General features: G+C 27.5%; 1 protein-coding gene across 4 annotated transcripts in view; it reads right to left on the reverse strand.

Moving 5' to 3' along the window:
• Positions 1–1,391: 1,391 nt before the first annotated feature.
• LOC147816017 (transcription-associated protein 1-like) overlaps positions 1,392–24,201 on the reverse strand; it is a 37,179-nt gene continuing 14,369 nt past the window's right edge. For 2 of the 4 annotated variants that reach the window (XM_087158010.1, XM_087158008.1), the window contains 3 exons: positions 16,154–16,352; positions 13,088–13,192; positions 1,392–9,522 (listed from right to left, as the gene is read on the reverse strand). Coding sequence is in view for 3 of the 4 variants with exons in the window: in XM_087158008.1 (XP_087014134.1) it covers positions 9,257–9,522; positions 13,088–13,094 (273 nt within the window). In the remaining variant the exon portion in view is untranslated. Of the gene's footprint in view, positions 9,523–13,087; positions 13,193–16,153; positions 16,353–19,248; positions 19,400–23,466; positions 23,881–24,201 lie in introns of those variants that run through there. The other 2 variants (XM_087158009.1, XM_087158007.1) reach the window with 2 other exon arrangements.

Consider the following 24,201-nt stretch of genomic DNA (forward strand, 5'->3'; position numbering starts at 1 on the left):
GTATTTGTTGTGAGAAATTGGATTTTCTAAAATCCATTACGTGCCTACCTTGTAATTTGAAAAGAGTATCAGTTAAATTGATTTTAAGGCTTTCCATTCTTTTGATAGAACTTTGCTACTCTAAAAAGCAATCTATAAGATGGAAGTAGTGATTTTAAAGAAACAATGATTAAACTCTGAGATAGAATGGTATGGTCAAGGTGGTGTTTTATATGGGAACAAAGTTATTACCATTCCAAGACTCATTTATGGCAAAATTAATAGTTATCCACCAACCAGGAATTGCAGTTGAAAGTGACTAATAATGACTAGATTAAAAAATTCAATTAATATTAGAAATCAGTTTAAAATGAAATTCGTAAGTTAAAACAATAAAGAAAACACTTCATTACGTATAAGTTTAAATTGCAGGCCCATGCCAGTGTTACCTTTGGATATGACTTTATTTGACGTAAATGATGCTATAAAAACTAAAAAAAAAAAAACATTATAGATACGCATGAGTATTTTGACACTGAATATTACCACCATGTATTAAACTGGTGCACGTTACTTCTGTTAGGGTCACAAAGTCCTCCAAGTTCTTATAACAAATTAATACCTCTGGGGGTACTCATCCAGGAGCTCCCTTGTCTTCTGGATTAGAAGTAAAATTACATGGATACGGAGTTGAACATTTGCTGTCTTAAACACAGAATTGAATCGGTTGTTCAACGTCGGTTATGAAGTAAAATAAAATTAATGAAATAAGAATTTCAGTTTGAAAAATACTGAATTTAATGATATTTTTAAGGGAAATCTGAAATTACGATGTTTTTGCTAACCCCTAAAGTAGGTTCCAAAACTGAAATATTTGATATATCAACATTTTAAGAGAAAGAGAATACTTTTAGATTTTTAACAATGTGCTAGGGGTGTATTATGCACAATGATATTAGTATGGCAAAGACTTCATCTTCCATCACCTGAATTGACAGTGTTGCAATCCCATAGAGACCGACTGACCAAAAGGTGTAGTTCAATCTTACAGGGCTCCATTCTAGTATAATATAGTGAAAATATATTCCAATAATCTATAGGAATCTAGTAGACATACTAGCATGAAAATGATATGCGTTAGACTGTTTTATATATTTTTTGACTATGATGCATATCAGCTAATATTAAGTCATGCTTTTGATTTTTTTTCTGTAAACGATTCCAATAGGATAAACAAACTCTTTGGCTGTTATTATCCTGGTCGTGAGTCTTTTCTCAGTGACCCTACATTCCTTTCAAAACAATAGGACTGGATTCATTGCTTTAAAATAATCATTATAACTTTTCAACGTACTGACTGGTCATTAGTATAGCCACTCTAGATTCCACAATAAACTTCAACCAACATAAAATAAAACAAAAATATTTTTATTAAACGAAAACAACATATATATACAGTATTAAATATAACTACTTGGGGCTAAAAAGAAAATTATTCTGGTTGAAAAAATCAGAACAAGCCTGTCAACATTTTATAAATAAACTTAATAGCTCTTTTTTACATTAATTTCAATTCTTCTCTGAATTATTGCTCCAGCATTGAATGATAAGTTGACTCTAATATTCCTTTTCTTCAAATTGAGTGGAACAGGAAAAAAATAAAAAAACAGTAATTGATATACATTATAGTAACCAATATCCCAGAGCTGATAGAGTAAAATTTTGTTGTTAATTTTATAGTTTTAAAGAGAAAAAAGTGGATATATATAATCTGGAAACTTCTCAGATGCTGTGGATGTAGTTTTGTTGTGACAAGCGGTAACCAACATAAAAGCTTAGATTGTTCTTTGTTTTCATCAAGCTTAAATAAAAAAAATTGCTTAAGAGCATAGCGTTGATTGCGAGTTTTTGAAGTTTATGTTGACGAGTGGATGCCAGTGCTTTATCTAGACTTTTATTTTATATAGGGTTCAATGCATTCTGTATTTTAATATACTAGTGGGCTGCGCCCCCTGCTCGCTAATGGTCGCCAACCCCCGAAAATTGCTACGCAGTCTTATATGGTTTGCTTCGCTCGCTACTAACTTAAGTACATTGCAAATGCACAAAATTCTAAGAATTCAAAACAATCATTCAAATCCATATAACAACTTTTTTTTTAAAAAAAAAAATTACATCTTTTCAGTGAATACTAGGTCATTAAAATACATTTGAATTCAAATAAATGACATGTAATTCGTTAAACCTATTAAAAATGTGCTATAGTATAAAATCTTAAGATAAAATTTCTAAAACTGATATCTCTTTAAAAAGGTTAAAATTTTGGCTATAATTAAGTCTATTAAAAATTGAAATAAGTGAATTGCAATGGAAAAACCTGCATAAACAAATAAATTCTAGTAAAACAAATAAATTCGTGATATAAATCAAAAATCGTCAAATAAATTCGTAATATATAAATTCGTGAAAAAAAAGCGCTATCAACAAAATACTAAAATAGAGATCTATCGACAAAGACTACTCACTTCTGCCTAGCTTATGCTCTCTCTGGTTATTTCAGTTTTTAAAAGCGCTATATGTTGAGCCATCTCAGTAGATTTGGCATGTGACATTTTTAGCGGCAATCATTGGTCGATTTTCTAGCGTTGCCATTCGGGGAGTTGTAATGAGGCTTTTTTTGTCGCCGTGTAAGAGAAATATATATATAGATGACAGACGAATTATGAAACTTAATAATGTCATATTTCTAACTAATATAATAAATGTTCATTGTAATTTCCTGTCAAAACTTCATTTAGATATAAAATTAATATAAGAATTACTCTATACAATAAGTATCACTAATATTTACTCATAAATGAAAAATCTTTATTGTCTAGAAAAGTTGTATGCTCAGAATTTTTACATTGAGTTTTATTTAATGTTTAGTAATAAATCAATTTTTATCCTAAAGGAGGACATTATTTTATGTAGAGTAAAAAAAAACTGAATAAAACAAAAGTAAAGTACAAATATGGACATACTATATTTTCAGTTATAGTTTCAAAATCCTTCCTCAGTGTCTAAAGAGGAAAATGACAGGAAAAAGAAATATATAAAGAAATATATAATGCTATAAAATGGCGAATTTGTCATTATCCTGGCTTATGAATGCCAGGACATTGAAGTGTTACCAGAAATTTTTCTTAACTGCTAATGCTGTAAGGAGGGAAAGCAAATATTAACCTAATACCAAGTTTATGTATGATTGTAATATGCTTGAGTGTAGTAAAAGTTATTTATTTATCTAATGATTGATTATTATACACAATTTTATTCTGTACATATCAGCAACAAAAATTTTTTTGATTCTTCCTACAGTGGATGAAAAGAATTAATTTAAGCAATTTATAGTCCATCTAACATAAAGGCCTAAGTTGAGTTACTTACTATTAACTTAAAATGACTGTTTTCAAAACTTCTAAGCTAATATGTCCTTTTCCTGGCATTCAAGATTTGGTGAATTTCTATTTTATTTTTTTTTCCTCAAGCAAATGTCAATAAACTACACTGCTGTTCGTAAGATATTAATAAGTGTATCTAAAGAAGTATACAAAAAAATTTTAGATTATTTTGAAGACTTTAAATTTGAAGAAATTTTTGGTCCGAATTGTCATGTTTAGAAAGAATCACCCATATCTTAAGTATACCTTGGATAAATTACTGAAGAATCTCTTGTGTTCAGATTTTAAAGAGGAAATATCCTATTATGATATTCAGCAGTAATGTTTTCTGTAGCATTAAGCTCAAAATTTTTTGTTTTAGAGGCTGAAGAAATAGTTTCTGGTTCAACAGACTATGTAAAAGAGAACACTAGAAAAATAATTTTATTAAAAATAAACCTTACGTTTATGCACAGTAAAAGATTTAAATCTTTCAGAAATTTATTTAATTAACCATTCCCATTTGTTTATAAGAAAAATAACAATTTCAATATACTATACATGGGTACTTTCAGAAACACAATTTTTTGTGGGAAAATAAAAGAATATAGGAACACAAGTCCCATCCTTTTTTTTAAAATGATAATCACACATAAAAAAAAAATGTGTTTTTGGACATGGAACACAGAAATATACTTAAAATTTGAAAGCAAGCAAAGAGTTTAGTTTCTAGCACAGCATGTTTTCAAGAAAAATTTAACAAGATAGAAATAATTTCTATCAAGCCAGGGATTTTAAGTTTTTTACTTTTTCAAACAATTTATTGAAGTGATAGAGGTATATATTTCTTTTTAACATAGTTTTATTTTGAAAACAAAAAATAAACACAGTTTAGTGAATAAAAAATTGACTTTAATTTGTTTCAATAACAAAAAATGCTGATGCTATTTGTATTGTTACTGTTATTTCTGCTGGATTAAAATATATTTAATAACTTTTTTTTTGTTGAAAATCTTTATCAGCATCAATTATTTTTTTCTGATGCTTATTTTTACCTTTATTCAATTTGCATATTTTATACTATATTTTAGTTTTAAACATTTTCATTATCCAAAACTAATGAGAACAACCATGATAATACAATAGCATACGGCGACAAATGAAACTATTTCTGGAAAAGACTGGCAACCTATAAAAACAATGGAATAGCTTTTTTTTTTTGAAGGAAAAAAATTTAGAAATAATTTTGAATGGGTGAGCTCAGAGTTGAAAAACTTTTTTTTTTTTTTACTGTTAATGTGGCAGATATGTCCTGTTGTTCCAGGGTCAAGCGTTAAAAAAAAGAAATTGAAAGAGGAATTACACAATATTTCTGATCAACAATAATTAAAGGTATTGTTTAGACATGTAAATCTAATATTTTTCATGATCATAAAGTTCAATAACATAGCATTAAATAGTAAAAAATATCCAACAAAGGAAAGAGTAATACTTAATGCTATGTAGACTAAAGTAAAAACAATGTGAATAAACCACAAACAAAAGTACAACAAATAGCATACTATTGTTTCAGTTCTATAAACAAAAACATCCCTCAGTGTCTAGAGGACAAAAGAAGGTAGCAAACATGAGTACAGTGGTTTAACCAATAGAGACAGAGAAACACATCTGAACAAGAAAATAACAATGGGAATATAAGAAACAGGTGTCAGGAAATTTAGCGGGAACCCCAGGGTGAAAACAGTTTAAGTTAAAATGGACTTTAAAATATTGAAAAACGATGGATACTTAAAAGTTCATAAATTGAATTATTAGAATTTTTGAAAGAAAAAAAAGGAATGGCTCAAAAAAATCAAGTTTGGAACATGAAGAGCAGTGTTGAATGAACTGTCCCTATTGTTTAGACCACTTTAGATGTGTTTGTCTCTTACTTCTCTACTTTTATTTGACGTTTAGACTCTGAGGTAGGTACTTGTTTATAGAAGTGAAACTATAGTATGTACTTTCATATGTGCTTTATACAAGTTTTTTGTCTAAGCCACAAAAAATATTTTTCTTATAAAATAATTTATGGACATTTGTTTTCACCTAAAATGTTTCTGAATAGAGTATTTAGTTAAAAACTGAAAAGTTCATAATTTTGTTTAAGATTATAGAATTAAAAGATAAGGAAAAACTCTAAATAAAAGAGCTATGATTGAAGTTATTCTGTTTTGTGCTTTTCTTTGAACTCCTTTGAGCATACATAAAATGGGTTGGTAGCAGCTACGACCGCTACTTTACTCGATAAAGGAATGCAAAATGATTTTTAAACCATTCCACATGATCATCAGGAATAAATGTACCACATAACTGGAAAAAAATTTATAAAATTCTAAAATGAAATGTTTATACTTTGAAAATATGTGCTATTACACCCCATTAAAAAAGTAAAGCTAATAAGTTTTACTACAAATTTTAATCTCTTAAAATCATTCCAAAACTGAAGAAATTGCACTTAGGTTTAAGAATTTTTCCACTTAACTACAAAGTAAAAAGTGTATATTCTATTACAAAAAATGATTCTGACAAAGAACAATCAATATGTAAAAATAGATAATATAAGTTTCTTACGCAGAATAAATAATTCAGAAGATCCTAATTTACCAAAAAAGTACTGTCATTAATAGGGCTCACACCAGTAATGAAAATTTAGTGGTCCAATAAAACCACCTAGGTGTTCATTTAGCGGTCCAAAAACATAATATGTTAAACTTACTTTGGGGAAAAATTGAATTTTACAATTGCATAATTAATGTTATGGTATACATCAAAATTAGTAGTTGCCATCTATTACACCCTAAAACTAATTAAATTAGGTCCATCACCCCATAATGATTAGTATTTATTAAAATTCAATGGAAAAAATAAAGATAGAAAAATGTTAGTGAACAGATTCAACATATAGATTAAAATGCATAGAGCAACTAAATAAATGAATGGGGAAAAAAACAGAAAATTTAAGAAATAGCTAAATATTATATTGAAAATTAATTATTTAAAAATTTCAAAATTCCAAATAAAGCAAATTCTAAAAGAGCAAATAACAATGTTTTATTAATGAATAATTATACTGTCAGTTAATGAATGCAAAGCACAGTACAGCCTGTCAATAGAAATAGCAACATTTAAATTAAAAAATTTTTGAACCAGACACTTTCAATTATTCCGTTTGAAAAACTTTAAAATTAAAATCTAACATAAGCATAGAACAATGAGATTAGTACAACAATTATTTTTAAATGCATGGCATTTGATGCAAAAAAAAACTATTTTTTATTACCATTTTGTAATTTCAAAACACATTTCAAGACAATTTTGCAACCTACTCGCTGATTTCAGCGATATTGGTTGCCATACTGGCGTTAATCCTAGTCATGGATATTATTTAAAATTTTGTTCCATACACTAGACAACATAAAGGCATTTATTTAATAGAACTATAGAAAATAAATCATACCTGTGTAATGAGCTCTTATATTTTTAAATTAGCTTTTAATACACATTCTCAAGTGCTAATATTTATAGCTGCTCAAGGTTAAAATTAAATAGGCCTCTTTGTAATTGGACTGTACACTGTCTACTTTTATAACTATATTTTTATAATTTCGATAGAATGTAAATAAACTAAATAATACAAAAACATTTTAATCCACAAGCCTCTTTAGTATTGTATACAATGTATTTTGATAATATTTATCATAATAATATCAAAACAAAATTCATCTTGTGTTTTTCATATAATACAAGAGTAAAATATTGTGGCTTTTTGTTATACAAATCATATACACTTATTCTAACCTGATTTATACACTACGGAATTATATTAGATTCAGAAATATTTAGCAAATACCTCAAGTTTTTTTATTAAATCTTTGGTAACAAGTTTTTGAAAATTTTACAGGAGCAACTATAGTCAGTGAGGAAAAAAATATGCACATACTACTAGCTGCTCGTAATTTATTAGCTTTTATTTAAAAAAATACTTACTACAAATTCATGTGAGACTGCAAATTATTTATTTTGATTTTAGATGCATCATACAAATATGAAGGGAAAAAAATCACTAAAATATATATATTCTGCTTTCATTTTGATGTTGAAACCAGATGCAAAAGAATTTTGATATTGAAATTTCAATTTTATTTCATGCCCTACGAAACTCAGCTGTCTGACCTAGAGAAAGGTCAGATGATGGCACTTTAGAGTATATGTAAAGGATATATGTACATTCTAAAACATTTAATAGGTGCAATTTACATTTTAACTAAAGAGTATATCTAAGAGTTGAATAAATATACAGGACATCCTCAAAAGCTTTTTCATTGGGAAGAAAAAAAATTATTCAAACAGTGTCAAATAAGTCAATGTTTGAAGTATGAACAAAATTCAACCTAGATGTTTTAAAGGATTCAGTTCTCTGAGCAATAAAGGGAAAGTCAGAAACCTCATCTTAAAGTCACAAGATTAAATTTTTGAAGAAAAAAAACATGAATAGTAATTAGTCACTAATAAATATTAAACTAAAAATTTTCGTTGCGATGAAACCACTATTCTCAAAATTGGTAATTTTAATTATAGGTTATTTTTAGTGACCAAAAATTTAATTTATAAAATGCCCAGATGGATACTCATATTATTGGAGGGATTTGTCAAAAGAAAAAATTCTCCTAGGAAGCCTACAGTAAACAAGGTAAACTAAATTTAGCCTTTACTTTACATAAAATGGATAACAAGGACTACTGTCAAAAAGTTCTATAGGACAAACTTGATACGTTTTTGAAGAAGAATAGGAAATCTAAACTTGTTTTGCAACACAACAACACATCCATACACTCTAGTGCAAGCACTAGCAGCTAGCTCTACCTAAAAATATAATTAAATTATGGATTGATCAGCTTAGTCCCTTGGCTTGAATCCAATCGCGAAATTTTAGATTAGTTGGATAAAAAAGAATTAAGTTAAATGTGAAAATAACAAAATTAAAACTCTTGTTCATGTTGCAATAATTTTTCAATTCAAAACTTATTTAATTTACATTTTAATAGTTTTAATGAAGCACATAAAGAATTAAATTTAACAGAAATTGTAGGGCATGCATAATTTTGTAGCACACAAAATGAAAAAATATATATAAGCAAAGTAAATATATATCAAGAAATTTTTCTTAAACAGTTACATTATAATAGTTGAGTGTTCAATTTCATATAAAATTTTATTGATATTGTAGCCGAAATTTCAACAAAAAATTTCTAAAAAAAAGATATTGCATTTTTATGTGAAAGGTCAAACAAATAACAAAGAAATGCTCAAATAAAGCATAAACATATGTAATGATTTTAAACAAATGAAAACAAAATTCACAAACACCACAAAAGCTAACTACATAAGATATAGGAAGAAATTGAAAAATAATTTAGCAAATATGCTAATATAATTTAAGAGACATAATTTATAACCATATGATCGTATACAATCCTATGAATAAACCATATTAAAAGGTTTAAACTCATTTTAAGCGATAAATATAAAATTTAAAAAAAAAAAAACAATCTTCAAAAATGTAAATTTTACTGCTATTATTGGAGTTTTTAACAAATCAAAGTGTGTTATGTATTAAAAGCTATGATTTAAAAAAATGTGTTATTTTATTAAAAAAAATACTACATAAAAAAGCATAAATTTGTCTTAACAGCATTCATCAATTTTCGACACGGACCAATAGGTAAGCCCATGTTCTTCAAATATTCATCTGATAAAAAGAACTAAAATATAGATAAAGAACTCTAAAATTTGGTTGAAGCTAAATACACCACCTATGAAAAACATGAAATAGTTTTCATATTAAAGAGGAAAACTTTTCGGTCAACCCTCACCAGTGTTGATAAATTAATTTCGTCCACATTAAAAGTATCTAAATATTCTGCCAAATTCAAAGTTCTTAAAAGATGTTCAATATCTACAAAGCTTTCTAACTCTTGCTGGTTACTTTCAAAGCTTTCAAGAACTTCAGGTTTTGCCCTTTCTTTGCTGCAATCATTAAAGTTTTGGTTTGAAAGAATATCAAAAAGAATCAAAGAACCTAAAAATATTAATATTGAATGAATATTCATAAATATGAGTACATATTATATATATGCATACATTTTGATACTTTATTATCAAGTACATTTTAATACAATGGAAAGTCCCATGTTCGGAATCATCAAGATTTCGACACGTCAGGAAAATAAGTTTTTCCGGATATAGGTCTTTAAGTAGATAAACAAATTTTTGAAGAAAAAAAAAACAGGCATAATGTAGTATTTGAGGTACGTTGAAAATGGACTTCTTGAATAAACTCCAAAATTAAACTTAATAACATTTATTAAAAATTAGGAAAACAAAACAAATAGTCTTAAGCCAGACAACCTTTTGGGAGTAACTCCTTTTAGGAAGGAGGTTACTCCCAAAAGCAATGCGAAAGCAATCTCTGAATTAACACAAATAATAGACAAATTGATAAATTCTGATATTAAATCTTTCCCCCAAGTTATGGGTTTTAAATAAAATTCAAACACAAAACTAACACTGAAGATTAGAATTTAGCATCATAAGACACACATTTTTCACAATAATAACGATGTAAATATACAAAACAGTTAACCGCATAAAAAACACTATGAATTATCCTAAACACATTTGCTGGAATAATTTTAAGTCAAAATTTAACAAATGCTTCAAAATTGAATCCCTTGATCTAAACTATTAAAATTTTCCAAACAAAGTTAAGAAATATAGAAGAATTAAAATTCACCAAAATTATTAAAATTGACCGTTAATCATTTATCGATAATTTATCATTTACCCTTATTTAAATGATAAACAACTTAAAAACTTTAAAATAATTTTTAAAAATTAAGATACAAAAAATGAACCAATAATGTAGTTTTGAATAAAATTAAAGCAGAAAATGATCGCAAATGCATTATTTCTTTTATAATAATTTTTGTAATATCCCAGTTATAAATAAATCTAATGATTAAACAGTTAAAAATTGTTAAAATAAATGTTAAATATAGAATTAATCTGCATTCTTCTTTTATCCACATCCTCATCATGTTGCATCATTTTACCTGAATATCAAGAAAATTTTGAAGTCTTATATTTCTGAGAATAAAAATAATAAAGTTGAACTTCAGCTGAAAGTGAGAAAAAACTTGGCCTATAAGATAGATCATTTAAGTAAAAAGATCATTTGTTTATTTTTTATAAAAAAAAGTTTTTAAAAATTATTTTAAAGGTTTTCAGCTGGTTATCATTTGATAGGTTAAAATTTCAGAAATTAAAAGATTAGCCAAACGAATCGAGATGTGTTCATGACTTTTTTGTGTTGTACAATTTTATACAAAACAAGATTTATTTTACTTTATTTAATTATTATTAATATTTATTCTGAATTAGTGTAAGGATTTTGAGCTGTTTCTTCATTTGATTTTATTATATTTAGGCATCTCAAATCAAATTACGATAAAGTGATGGGATGTGATTACAATTGTAGACAGATTCTTTTCATCAACATATTTTATTTTAATAACTTATTTTTGTTATATTTAGGCTCTTAATCACTTGGTATACATAAAACTCGAGTACTTTAAATAGGTATTTATTATTGTAATGTGATTGTGTTGCATTTTAATAGTGCACAGTTGTACACGGTACAATTTTGAAACATTCGTTATGATGAAAATTATCAAAACACATAATTTCTGATTTTAAGTAAGATTGCATATATTAATTTATCATTTATTTAAGAATTATTTTAATGATTTTTAATAATTTATTTTGTATATAACTTGTTAATTAACTCAGCGCTCGATGACACAGTAAAATTATGTGCGGTATTTCTGATGAATCAACTGCAACAAGGATGTCTTCAACACTACGCTTTGAATAACTCAGCACTAGCCAAAGAGTATATCCAGTGTGTCTCCGCAAAGTATTGTTTTATTATAAAATATGCACCATTCATTGAACAAGTCCATAATTTACATAACTAAAATTATTATCTTTTAAAAATAAATTCATGAATAAGAAAAATTATAGCAGTTACAAAAATCAAGTTGATCTATTTGACATTTTACTATATCACCACTTGTTGTAACAGCTTGGTAAGAAAATGGACTTAACCACCATTGCTGGAAATCACTTTTGACCATGTCCATAAGACTGGATCGTCGACACTGAATGATCTTTGAAGACAATCGCTATATTTCTTACACACATCTTTCTCCTGCCTTAACTTTTTCTCAGCTGTCAGATCTTAATGCAGACTATCTAAAAAACTTCTTCCGTCCCATCAGCAGTTCAGCAGGACTAGCACTAATTGTTCTGGTAGGATTGCAATGCTGTTGAAGAAAAAATTTTGCTAGATGTTACCTCCAATTTCCCATCATGATGCGTCTTTACAGTCTGGACTGTTCTTTCCGCTTGACCATTTCCGGACGGACGTCTTGGAGTGATCATAACCCTTTAAATGAGATTCATCTCCAAGAAAGTCTGGTACACAGATGCTCGAAATTTGCCTCCGTTATCGGAAACAATGACATGAGGTATTCCATGAGTAGTCAAAATTTCTTGGAGGAGATCGACTATTGCAGAGGCGGATGTTGAAGTCATATGACACACTTCTATCCACTTTGATGAGCAATGCTTGTCCCTGCAAAGCCTAGGGGCATGACAAGTCTGCTAACATTTTTTGGAATCTCTCAACATGCACTTCTATGTCGTAATCTGGCCACTACATGTATAAACATATTACTTTATTTTTGGAAGGGTAAATACCTTTTGCATCGATACGGTAGCCCCAAAAATCGAACTTGATTTACACTAAAAAATCATTTTTTCCTATTTGTTTCAAGACCCGCACTTTTCAAATGCTCTAGTACTTGCTTGAAACAAGTAGCTAACTCTTCTTCAGAGCTTCTCCTTGAATGAGCGCATCATCAAAATAAGGAACAACTCCTTCTAAATTTCTAAACAAATCTTCAATTAAATTTTGAAAATTTCCTGGGGCTATGTTAATTTTAAATCGAATCCTTTTAACCTTATACGCACCTTTATGCTTGATTTGAATTGACGTAAATTTGAAAAATGACTTCAGAAAAAGAGCAAAAAATATTTCAAATTTTTTTTTTTAAATAACTTCGCAGAGAAATGACTCAAAATTATGTTATTTTATGCTGAATAACAAAAAAAGTAACATTGTTCCTCTGTGTTCATACATAAGCAGTCATCTAATATACAGCAGTCATCTAATATATTTCATTCTATTAAAATGAAAAAAGTTCAAAAAATTTTAAAATCACGCTAATAATGTCAGTATAGTAGTTTACTTGCCTTCAGTTACTATCTACGGCGTCTCACAATAGAAAAAATAATTATTAGTAAGTTATTTTAAAAACTGAATTAATAAAAATAAAATGTTAATAAAAATAAAATGTAAATAAAAATAAAAGTGCATTTTTTCTTGTACTGATCATAAATGCTACAATGTAAAGTAGAAAGGTAAAAAAGTCCTGCCTTATGATGTTTCCTTTAAAATTTGTTTGTAACATTTCGGAAATTTATAAATTTAGAATAGGGTTCAACTTTTAAAAATAACATACCTTGCATCCTAACAGCAATAAGACACTATTTTTGCACATTCACAATGCACACCTTTATGCATTTTCATACACCTTCACTTTGACTTGGATCTTACTTAGCTTACCCTTATAAAAAGAAAAAAATTCATATGAAGAAATTTTACATGATAAAAAAAAAATTTAACATGAAAATAAGGATTTAAAAAAAAGTATTCTTATGGGTTCATCATGGGTTGTTTTTATGGTGAAAAAATGTGTTAATTTTCAACACTTGCCAAACTTGCAAAAAAAATTTCTTGTACTGTCTGTTAATGGAAAATGGTTATTTGAACCGTTCTATGTAAGCCCTCAAAATTTCAGATCGATTTGATTTTTTTTGACAAAGTTATAGAATTTTGAAAAACGTGTACTTTTCTTGATTTTTGAGCATTCCACATATGCAGTCTTTTGGTCTATACATCTTCTACCAAAGAACTTTTCAATTTTAATGTTTTCTATATTTTCAAATAACTAATATTTATTATAAAACAAATATTCTTATTCATTATTGTAATTATTGTTATTACGAAGAATTATTATGAATGTAATTAAAACAATATCTCATAGATGTCACTGTACACGATTGTACACAATATGCTGGTTCATGAAATACTAGAAGTTTAACAAACAATACTTTATTTAACAATTGTAAATAATCAAACCAAAATCATTACACTATTGCAATGGTAGCCATGACTGGCTCAAACAAGAGTTCAAGAGCACTAGTTTGAAACAATTACAACAAATGGCGTTTCGCTTAAAACCGAGCAGTCACATTTCATCGAAAATTTGTTTGTTTTTGCAAACGAAACGATGTTTACCGCTAATTTGAAGAATGTACTATAAAATTTCATTCACTAATTTTTCTACTATTAAATTATTTTATTTGAAGCAACATTATAAATATGTCTCCAAGAAAAGAAATATCAACTGAAAAACGTGCAGCTATAGTATCTTTAAGAAAAGCAGGTCATACTATAGACAAAATCGCTGCATTGGAAAACGTTTAATTAGCATGCATTTATTCTACAATTAAAAGGTTCAATGAAACAGGACTCTACGTTGATCGTATGCGTTCCGGAAGGCCAAAGATTACATCAAATCGAGATGATCGAAAAATTATTGTTACAAGTTTTAAAAATAGATTCGATATACCTGCACAACTGAAGTGTAAATTATTCCCAGGTTCAGAAAAAGTTTCAACTTCAACGTATGTGAAATTAAATATATGTTAAATTTTAAAAAAAAATATAATTTTAAATTTTTAGAAAATTTAATTAAAAAAATTATTATTAATGAATGACTCACCCACTGCCTTATTTTGGAAACAAGACATCAATGAATGCATCAGCTCATAAATTAAATAAGATAGTGTGACTCTATCTTTACCACACCTCAATATTAAACGCATGCGAACTATTTATATTAGCTGCTAAAAACATTTCTCTACATAATTTGTCTAAAGTAAGAATTCGTACAGCCATTTCTCTGGGCCCGTGGAGGTGACTATGGTAACGAGATCTAACTATTTCAAGAAGGGGTGTCGGGTTGTTGTGCCGAACAGGTTTTGGATCGAAAGAAAGGCAATCTTTTTCTTTGCCCAAGAATGAAGAGAAGCTACCCTCCCTAAAATGCGCTATTCTTGGTTCCATAGCAGTAGATGGCCACAGAATTTGTGGCAGGGGGAGTTCTTAGCATAGACAAACTATACCTATGTTTAACGTGTTAACAAATAATCATAACAAATACAAACTGATTTTACAAGTCCTCCACGAAGGAAAATTTCTTCCAATACTCGATCCAGGAGTTTTCTTGCCTTCTGGATTGGGTTCAAAATTACAAGGCTACGGAGTTGAACATTAGTAATCGTAAATCCAAAAATTGGGTCAGCTGTTCAATGACGGTTATAATTTTTTTTTTTAAAAAACTGGTTTAAAATAATGGCCACTTATTTATCCAAACAGTAAAACACATTATAAAATAAAATAATGAACATGTTGCATTAAATTTTATAACAAAATATTAAATCTTTACCAACTAGTGTGAATTAGAATTAGAATTGTGATAGGATACACTAAACATCAAAAACACTTATTTCACTCAAAACATTTAAAAACTAAATAAATAAATATCTAACTATACTTTTCATCACATTTAATTTAAAATATTTGCTCAATACCAATTGAAATCTTGAAATTTTAAGATTATTTTAATAAGTTTTAGAATGCATGAGTAAATAGAAAATGAATTGCATATAAACTCAAAGAATAACTTTATCCTTAAATCTCATAACAGTTTTGAGTCATTTGTAAAAAGCAGCTATTTCTTTTAAATATATCGTGAAAAAGAAAATTCCAGAAATTACAGCTTGATTAACTGCCATTGTCTTAGTTGTTTAACACTGTTTCCGCAAAACTACCTTGCAATGTCTGGTTTTAGACTAACTAAAACAGAAAGGATAAAACCAACCATTTTTAAACACTTTGATCAGCATTTAATAATAATTTAAATAATGCATGGTTAATTTTGAGTTACAGTTTATTGCTACTCAATAATTATGTAATGCTTAACTTTTACAAAGTCTAACTATGAGGCTGAGATAGCCTGGTTGGTAGAGCACTGGGCCCATTCCCAAGACTTTGTGGGTTCAATTCCCGGTGGCCGAAGACTCTCTGTGTACTAGATGGTGATTGATGCATTTTAAAACTGTTGAGTCGAAAAGTCCTCTATGTTCCCATAATAAATCAATACATCTGGAGGTACTGGATTGGAGATTATTATATGTATTATTATTAAGAATATTAATATGTTTCATTAGAGCTTTGTTGTAAATAAATAAAAATATATGATTTAAATTTTTTAAAAATCTGACTTAAAAAATATATATACTGTGATTTGTGCCATTTAGTTTTATTCTGAAATGATTTATGTAGCATGCATATTAGACGAAAAACCAACCAATAATACTGATATATTTTGGAAAAAATGCATGCAATTTTTACAAAAATCTTAAAATAATAAAACTTTTCAGGGGCCTCTTTTACATACCATATGAGAAAAGACGAGGTTCTAAAGTGATGCAGAAAGTATTCCCATCTAACAATGCTATTTGAGATAGCACAGGCTGGTGTCGTAGATTGTGTTTTCGCAATGGAACATAATTAATGAGCAGTTTTCTACTTGGCCCAATAATATTATTGATGCTTGTATTTCTAACTTCTGCAATTACTATCAATGAATTCATAGCCTATAAACATTCAAACTGAATTAACTCAAGTAAATAAGTATAGAAATTTAAGCAAAACAGTTTAGAGCCTAACAATGTTATCTAGATAATAAAAGCTAAGAATATATTTGAAATAAAAATTACAAGTTACAATCTAACAATCATCTTACACAGTTTCTCAATGTTCTAAGTTAAAATTTCATAAATTGTTGTAAAATTTTATTTTTTTATTTCAGTAGTCATCAAAAATAAAAAAAACTGAGAATATATTTCACAATTAAAAATCAATTAATTTTATAAAGAAAAAACGTAAATATTTCTATGATTTTTTTCTCCATAAATGCAGCAGCTCACTTTTTAATTTCATGCAAATAAACTAAATACAATTCAATTCTATCCCAACTGTGTACCAAAATCAATTTATAATCTTTTATTTTTCTCCAATCACATAGAACATCAGTATAAACATTAATAGGCTTACTTTGATTTTTAACGAACTTCCTGGAATTAAATCTCCAGCCAGCTTAATTAAATGCTAACATTAGATATTGTGAGATTAGCACAATTGGCTTGAATTTTGGCTTTGTTCATTTTTAATGGATCACATTCTGTATTCCAAACCAACAATTAAATATGCACTTCTTAACTGGCATTTAATCAGACAGGTCATAGTGAGTTTATCTCCCATGGCTTATTCTTATTTATATCTTTATTCAAAATATATTATTTTTTCTCAAAATGTTAAATGTAAACTAAGTAACAAGAGCTCTGCATTATTTTATGAAATAAAAGTTTCGTACAGTCATCCTGTTCCTGTTTTTCATCACTTACGATTTATTTTATTTTCAACATATATCATCTGCAATTATTATTGAAGCAATATCCACCTATCCCAACTGGAATTGTAAGGTTTAAGTATACTTTTTCACTAAGTTTGTTTTCTGTTAAAAATCAACAAAATCATCAAAGTAAATTTTTTACTTACATCAACTTCAAAATAATTGCCACATGCAGAATTTCACCAATTAGGTGATCAGCTAGCTAAACTAAGAATGAGTAGTTTCGAATTCCAAGATTAAAGTAAATTTTTTTTCAGTAAATAAGACAAGTTTAAAAGTTATGAATATGTTCCACAACACCTGCATTTCAAGTTTGAATACAGATTTCAATGAAATTCACTTATAATTGGATATTCAAAGGAAACTGAAAAGCAATGACTACAGCAATTATCAGCAGCTTGTAAAGCAATAGTAATTGTTCTGCAATTAAACCAGGTATGAGATAATTACCGCTCACATGCCAGTCTGAAAATATTTTTTTATGACTTGACATAAATAAAAACTTGAAATAATTGAGCTACAAGTTACCAACTAATAATAGCCTCAAACAGTTTCTCAATGTTCTGAAATTAAAATTTCCCATATTCTTGTCAAAGCCTCAAAACATAATAAATACTAAGATTATATTTTCCAATAAAAAATTAAACATAATAAATACTAAGATTACATTTTCAAATCAAAAATCAAACATGAAAGGATTTTCATCAATTAAACCAAGTATGGGCAAATAACCACTCACAAGCCAGCTCTTTCCTGTCTGAAAAAACTTTTTACAACTTGCCACAAATAAAAAATATATTTACATAATATTTACAATAATTATATACAGATCAAATTATCGTCTGAGTCCCAAACATATAATGCAAAACATCCAGAAAATTAGAGATAATATATGATTACACCATTTTATCTTCTACGAATAAACATGCATTTTCATCCAGGCACCTTGTAAGGAATTTCATTAAAAATGGAGGCTAAGGGATGAACATTTAGCATTACTTTTTGAAATTTGAACAATGCAGTTCAAATTTTTTTTTTAAAGAACCTCTGAAATCACAATTTCAGTTTAATGCAACATATTGCTATTTTTGCTATAATATTTTTAAGCTTTTCGAAATTTTAAATTAATATCTTCCAATTTTCAAAGAAATTTGCTTAACAATGTATAAAGATAAGCTAAACTATATTATGATAAACTAAATTTATTTATGTTTTTAATGTTAAAAATTTCCGGTCTTATGAACATTTTAGGGAAAAACAATTATGGTCCCTAAAATTTAAGTTGTAATTTTCTATACTCAGTTAAGCTGTAAGTTAAAAAATTAAGTTTCTATATTCAGGGTCTGACATGTTGGCTAGAGAGGCTTCAGCACTGCATCCATCTTCTCATCCAGTTCCTCTTAGAAATGCAAGGCGGCTTCTTAAGAGCAAATGCAGGCACAGAACAATATCTGCTCTTAGGGACTTAACTTATGGGAAATCCTGGGCTAGCCTTCTTGATGACCAGCAGCGCTCTCACCTTTCCCTCCTTCCCAGAGCTGAGGGAGTTGCTTGCCTTAGATTAATTACCGGACATGACTACTTACAGGCCCATTTATTTAAAATTAACTTGGTCAATTCACCTCTTTGTGTGCTCTGTAGCACTTCGCCAATGACTGGGGAGCATTTATTAGATTGCCCCTCTCTTCTTGACATTCGTTCCTCTGATGACTTTTGTGCCCTCTCACCTTCTGGAGCTACTTCAGTATTGTATTGGACTGCAAGACGCCTTATGTCTGAGAAGACGATGGCGGGCGTAATTTAAAAAAAAAAAAAAAAAAATATTCAGGGTTGTCTGTCTCCTAACAACTCTGACGACAAATTTCTTTGATGTCTCGAAGATTTTCAACTAATTCTTAGACTGATAAAAAAATTATTCTTTTTTTATAAATAATATTTTTACAAATAATATTTATGAGGAAATCATTCACGATAATTTATATATTTGTTCAAAATATTTGATTTTTTACATAATTAAAACAAAAGAAATTAATCTGTTTGTTATTAAAGTTATTGAAAAAGACTATAAAAATAGTAACTTGATCTCTAACACATGTATGTGGTTGCGTCAGCTGTCATAGAAGTTCTTGAACAACTTCAATTATAGTTTTGTTTTCATCTGCAACCATGTCTGCATCATCACCAGGATAATGTTTACAGCAAGTAGTGAGCATCGTTAGTAAATTATTTCTAAACAAATAAAAATGTTGGAAAAAATTAATGAAGTAAAATCATTTCGTTTCTTTTTAAATTGTTCGTAAATCAGTAGAGAACTAATAAAAAAAGCATATAACAAGTAGTATTTTTGACATATTGGTTAACTTTTTCAACCTATCAATTACAATGAAAAATAGGAAATATTGATGTGTCATGATATCCATTGAGTAAGGCAGTTGTCATTTTTTTTTTTTTTAGCTAATGCTAAGTCTTATATTTTGAAAAGCCTCGGATTGATACTTGACACATTAAACAGTTTATTTGTAACTTAAGAAAGTAAAAGCATTAGATTAAAAAAATATTCACAATTTCTTTTTTTTTTCACGTTTATTTAACTCAAGGCAAGACACAGATATGAAAAAGAGAAATATTTGGCTGTTCTTGTAATCATTGTTTTAGAATGAAAAATTTGAAAAACTAGGTTGAAAGTACAATTTAAAAACATGTAAGCTTGATGTGAGTATGCTGCACAGAAGTCAAAGTAAAAATAACATTATGATAATTCATGCTTAAGTTAAAAAGTAATGTAACAATGGTATAAACTATACTAATAAAAAACTATAGGGGCAAATATATACAAAAACAATATTGATTGGAGGATTAGGATAAATCTAAACAAAGTATTAATAAGGAAACTAATACATCAGATATTACTTGATAAACTAAATAACTTTGCAAAATTACAAAACTATCATTACAAAACTACATTACTAAATTATCTTAAACTCATAAATAAAATTTTTATTTTTATATCTCAAAAAATAAATTTGTCTATTTTACTTAGCAAGATCAACAGCACCACTTGAAACTTCACCAGTTAAATCCATCATTACAAAAAGTAATACTTTGAGAAAACTATACTATATCATAAACCCATATCGTATGACACTTTTCAAACAAGGTTTTTAATGCTATGCATCTGTAAAATACTTTGGAGAAATATTAAGAAAATGACAGTATATTTCTCCCAAAACAACTATTCATATTTAAGTCCCAAACAGCATTAATAAAGGTTAAATTTGTATTTATTAATTTATGGAAGAAAAGTAGCTAAAGAAAGAACTATGGAAAAAAAAACAGAGATCATAATATCAGGGATGATATTCAAAATTGTTAAAAAAAACTGAAGCTGTTCCATAATGAAAAACTTATCAACAATACTTTATGTATGATTATTCTCTTCAAAAATGTATTTGGAAGAAACAGAGTCTCATTTCAACAAGAAGGAAATTAACCTTTAAAAAAAAAATAAAAACAGAATTTGGACGAAATAGAGTGGTGGGAGAATGGAAAGTGTCGTAAATTTTTAAAAAAACAATATTCTTAGCTTACAGCTTAAATATTTTTATTGTAAACATTCAAAAATATGGTCTTTTATTCTTTAATTTTTTTTAACTGAATTTTCTTTTGGTGATGGGTGGCATTGTAATCAAACATAATCTCTCTGATCTCAACGCTTCCAAAGAGTTTTTGAGAATGAATGCAAGAATACAGAAACTTCTGAAAATTTTTTCAAAATAAAAATATTAGTTTTTTCAAAATTATATATTAGTAAACATTGTTTACCCTTTAAAAAAATATTTTTAGAAGCGTTATTTTTTTAAATTAAATTGTTTAGTTTTGTAAAGGAAAGAAATAAGGAACAACTGCAATAGATAACTTGAATAATACAAATCTACAAACTATGGCAACTAATATGCCCTTGAAAACGGGCAATAAATACAATTTACTTGATGATCTGAAATAAATTTTTAGATTCGATTTCATATTTTGAGTCAGTGAAACAATCATTGTAAATTATTAAACCGTAACCAAAATTAACAATTGAGAATCAAAGGAAGCCATTATTACAGTGATAAACATCTCTCATATTATTTTTAAGTTTATTTAATTTAGTTCAATTGATCAAAATTTAATTTAATGCAGAATATATGCTTATCAATGAAGATTAGAAACCCTTTGTTGTCAGGTTAACTGTGGAAAGTTTTCACATTTTTTCCCTTCTGAATTAGTTTCAAAATTATAAGGCTAAAAAGTTGAACATTGATAGCCGTATATCCAAATATGGATAGGCTATTTAAAGAAGGTAAGATTAAATAAAACATATAATTGGGTACAATTATACTGTGTTTTTTAATATAACAGGCTTTCCACCAGATACAATAGCCTTTAAAAAAATTTCTATGTCAAAACTTCCAGCATACTTTATAAGCAAAGCTTTCCAAAGTGGTGATTTGTATTTATTGAAATTGTGTCCCAACTGTGATAAATGGAGAAGTTTAGAAATGGGTTCTTTTCTGAATAACAAATAATTATATGCAAATAAGCATTTTTTAGGTCAATATACATATTTTTCTGATAATTAGAATTATAATCGAATGCTAGCTTTTAGAGAAAATAAAATATTTTCAAAACTGTTGTTATTAAGAAAGGAACCAGATAATAAACTATTTCCTTTTACAATATAAAAATTTGGAAATATTTTAATGGAACCATTTCCTACAGCTTTTAATTTTTATTATGAAACTTTATATTATGCAACCAGTTTGTTCACAAATATTTTCCAGAATTGTTCTAGATAGAAATTCAACTATCATAAATTCAGTAGTGATTCCAAAACATTTTACAAAAATGTATTTTTTATATTATTGTCCAATTAAAAGAATTGAGTACAGCAAATATAATATAATTAAAAGAGAAAAAATAAACTATTTTGTTTTCAAATTTATTTTTTATCAATATTCTAATTTAAAATTAAGAATTGCAAATTTAAGCTAGAAGAAAGAAGATTAAGAAAGTTTGTCTAAATTTATTCCTAAACAAGGTCTTCAACAAGGTTAAAAAAATGGAATCTGTGTAACACTATAAATGTAAAAATTTGTCCAGAATTTAAAGATTGATATGTATAAAATTCATTTCTAGAATGAAAAAAAAAAGCTTGGTGAGTAGGTGTTTAACATTGAAATTGCTCATTATGTTTGCAATATAGATAGAAATTTATTTGCATTAAAAAAAAAAAGTGGATGCCTCTTAATAAAATAAAAGTTTCATTCCTTGTGTTTTAATTATAAATATGTGTGACAGTTATCAGCACTGAACAGATACAAATTCTTTAAGACAATATTTATATAATATATATTAGACAACATATATTATATAGACAATATTAAAATTAGTATTCTTTAAGACAATATTAGACAGTTGAAAATATCCTTCAAGTTTTTTTTTCTACTCTAAATGACTAATACTAATCAATAGATGTTAAAAACAGTGGATACTATTTTTCTTTCTTTTTTCAAGGAGATTCTACATTTTCAAATTTTATTGTGAATATAAGCACTATAAACAACTATATAAATTTAACAGAAAGTAAATATATGCTTATGCTTTTTTCTGCAGGACAGGCAGCTGCAGTTTTGCAATAATTTCAAATTTTAAAACCAAAACTTCAAGCATCCTCATTAAAAAGTCACGGCCCTAAATAAAGCATTTTCTTTTCAAAATAAAATAAACATCATAGATGACTTTTTACTGCTTCATACATATCATACCAAAGCTAATGTTGCTACAAATATTATTCTCATGGAAATAACTAATTTTCAAAAAAATATTCTTGAAAATTTCTACAATAGACTTAGCACAGTTTTATTAGCAGACTAGCTATAATACCATGAATTATAAACTAGTTTTAATACCATGAAATAATCTGAACTGAAATACACTTTAAGAATAGTTAAGGTGTAAAAATAGTTGAAATTCATAGCTAGAAGAATATAATGTGAAAATAAATGGCTGAAAGTATAAGGCTTTGATATGATGCCAGATTCTCATGGTTATTGACATCATATTTTTATAGACATAAAAATTGTAACAAAATAAATTTAACTGCACAAGCAACTCTCATGATTTCATTAAAATGCAACTATTATTCATAGAATAAAAATTCTTCACAATTTAGAAGTATTATTGTCTTGCATTACAATAAATTTAATTAGTGGCCTAAAATTTATATTTTAATTAATAAGAAAAAAAGAACTTACATTGCCATTTTCTCGATCAGATCTTATTTTAACGCATTCAACTAAATTCAGAATAAGCTTGCAAGACATTGTTTGAATTGTAGTTACTAAAGATTCATCATAAACATTTTTTAAGAACACATTTACAGCCTTAGCCAGAACCTTCAACTATAAATATTGTCTCATATGATGCATTATATAAACTTTTTCTCTTTCCAAGCAGTTTATTATTATTTTAAACAAAATTAGATAATTCAAAGAGCAACTAAAATCTAGGTGCTACTATTAGCCCACAGACCACACAATAAATATCCTTAATATATGTAGTTGATAGACGGTCTCTGAGTTGGAACTACTAAATTTTGAAATTTTAATAGCATTATCAATTTATATTAAAATAGTAAATAAAATAAGAAATTTGAAAAGCAAATTTTTTTATTCTACAAATCAAATCTTTTAAAGTTCATGCTTGTAGAAAATGGGAGGATCAGAAAATACACAAAAAAAAAATTGGGAATATTAGATCAAAAAGTTAAAAACAAGAGCAAATTTTTTTTCATCCCGTTAATCTGGAATATTAGGACAACTGTGAACTCTTAAGGCTTTTCAGCACAAGAAGCAAATGATGTTTTTGTGTCTCACTGAATTATCTCATTCAGTTTAAAACAAATTGATAGGAAAATAAAAAAGTTTGTACAAAGAAAATTATTTCAGATAACTTGCAATACAACATTTGAAGCAGAGTCTTAGAAGATT

This window comes from Parasteatoda tepidariorum, chromosome 2, assembly GCF_982258835.1.
Source record: "Parasteatoda tepidariorum strain Cologne lab strain chromosome 2, Ptep-v5.0, whole genome shotgun sequence".
NCBI lineage: Eukaryota > Metazoa > Arthropoda > Arachnida > Araneae > Theridiidae > Parasteatoda > Parasteatoda tepidariorum.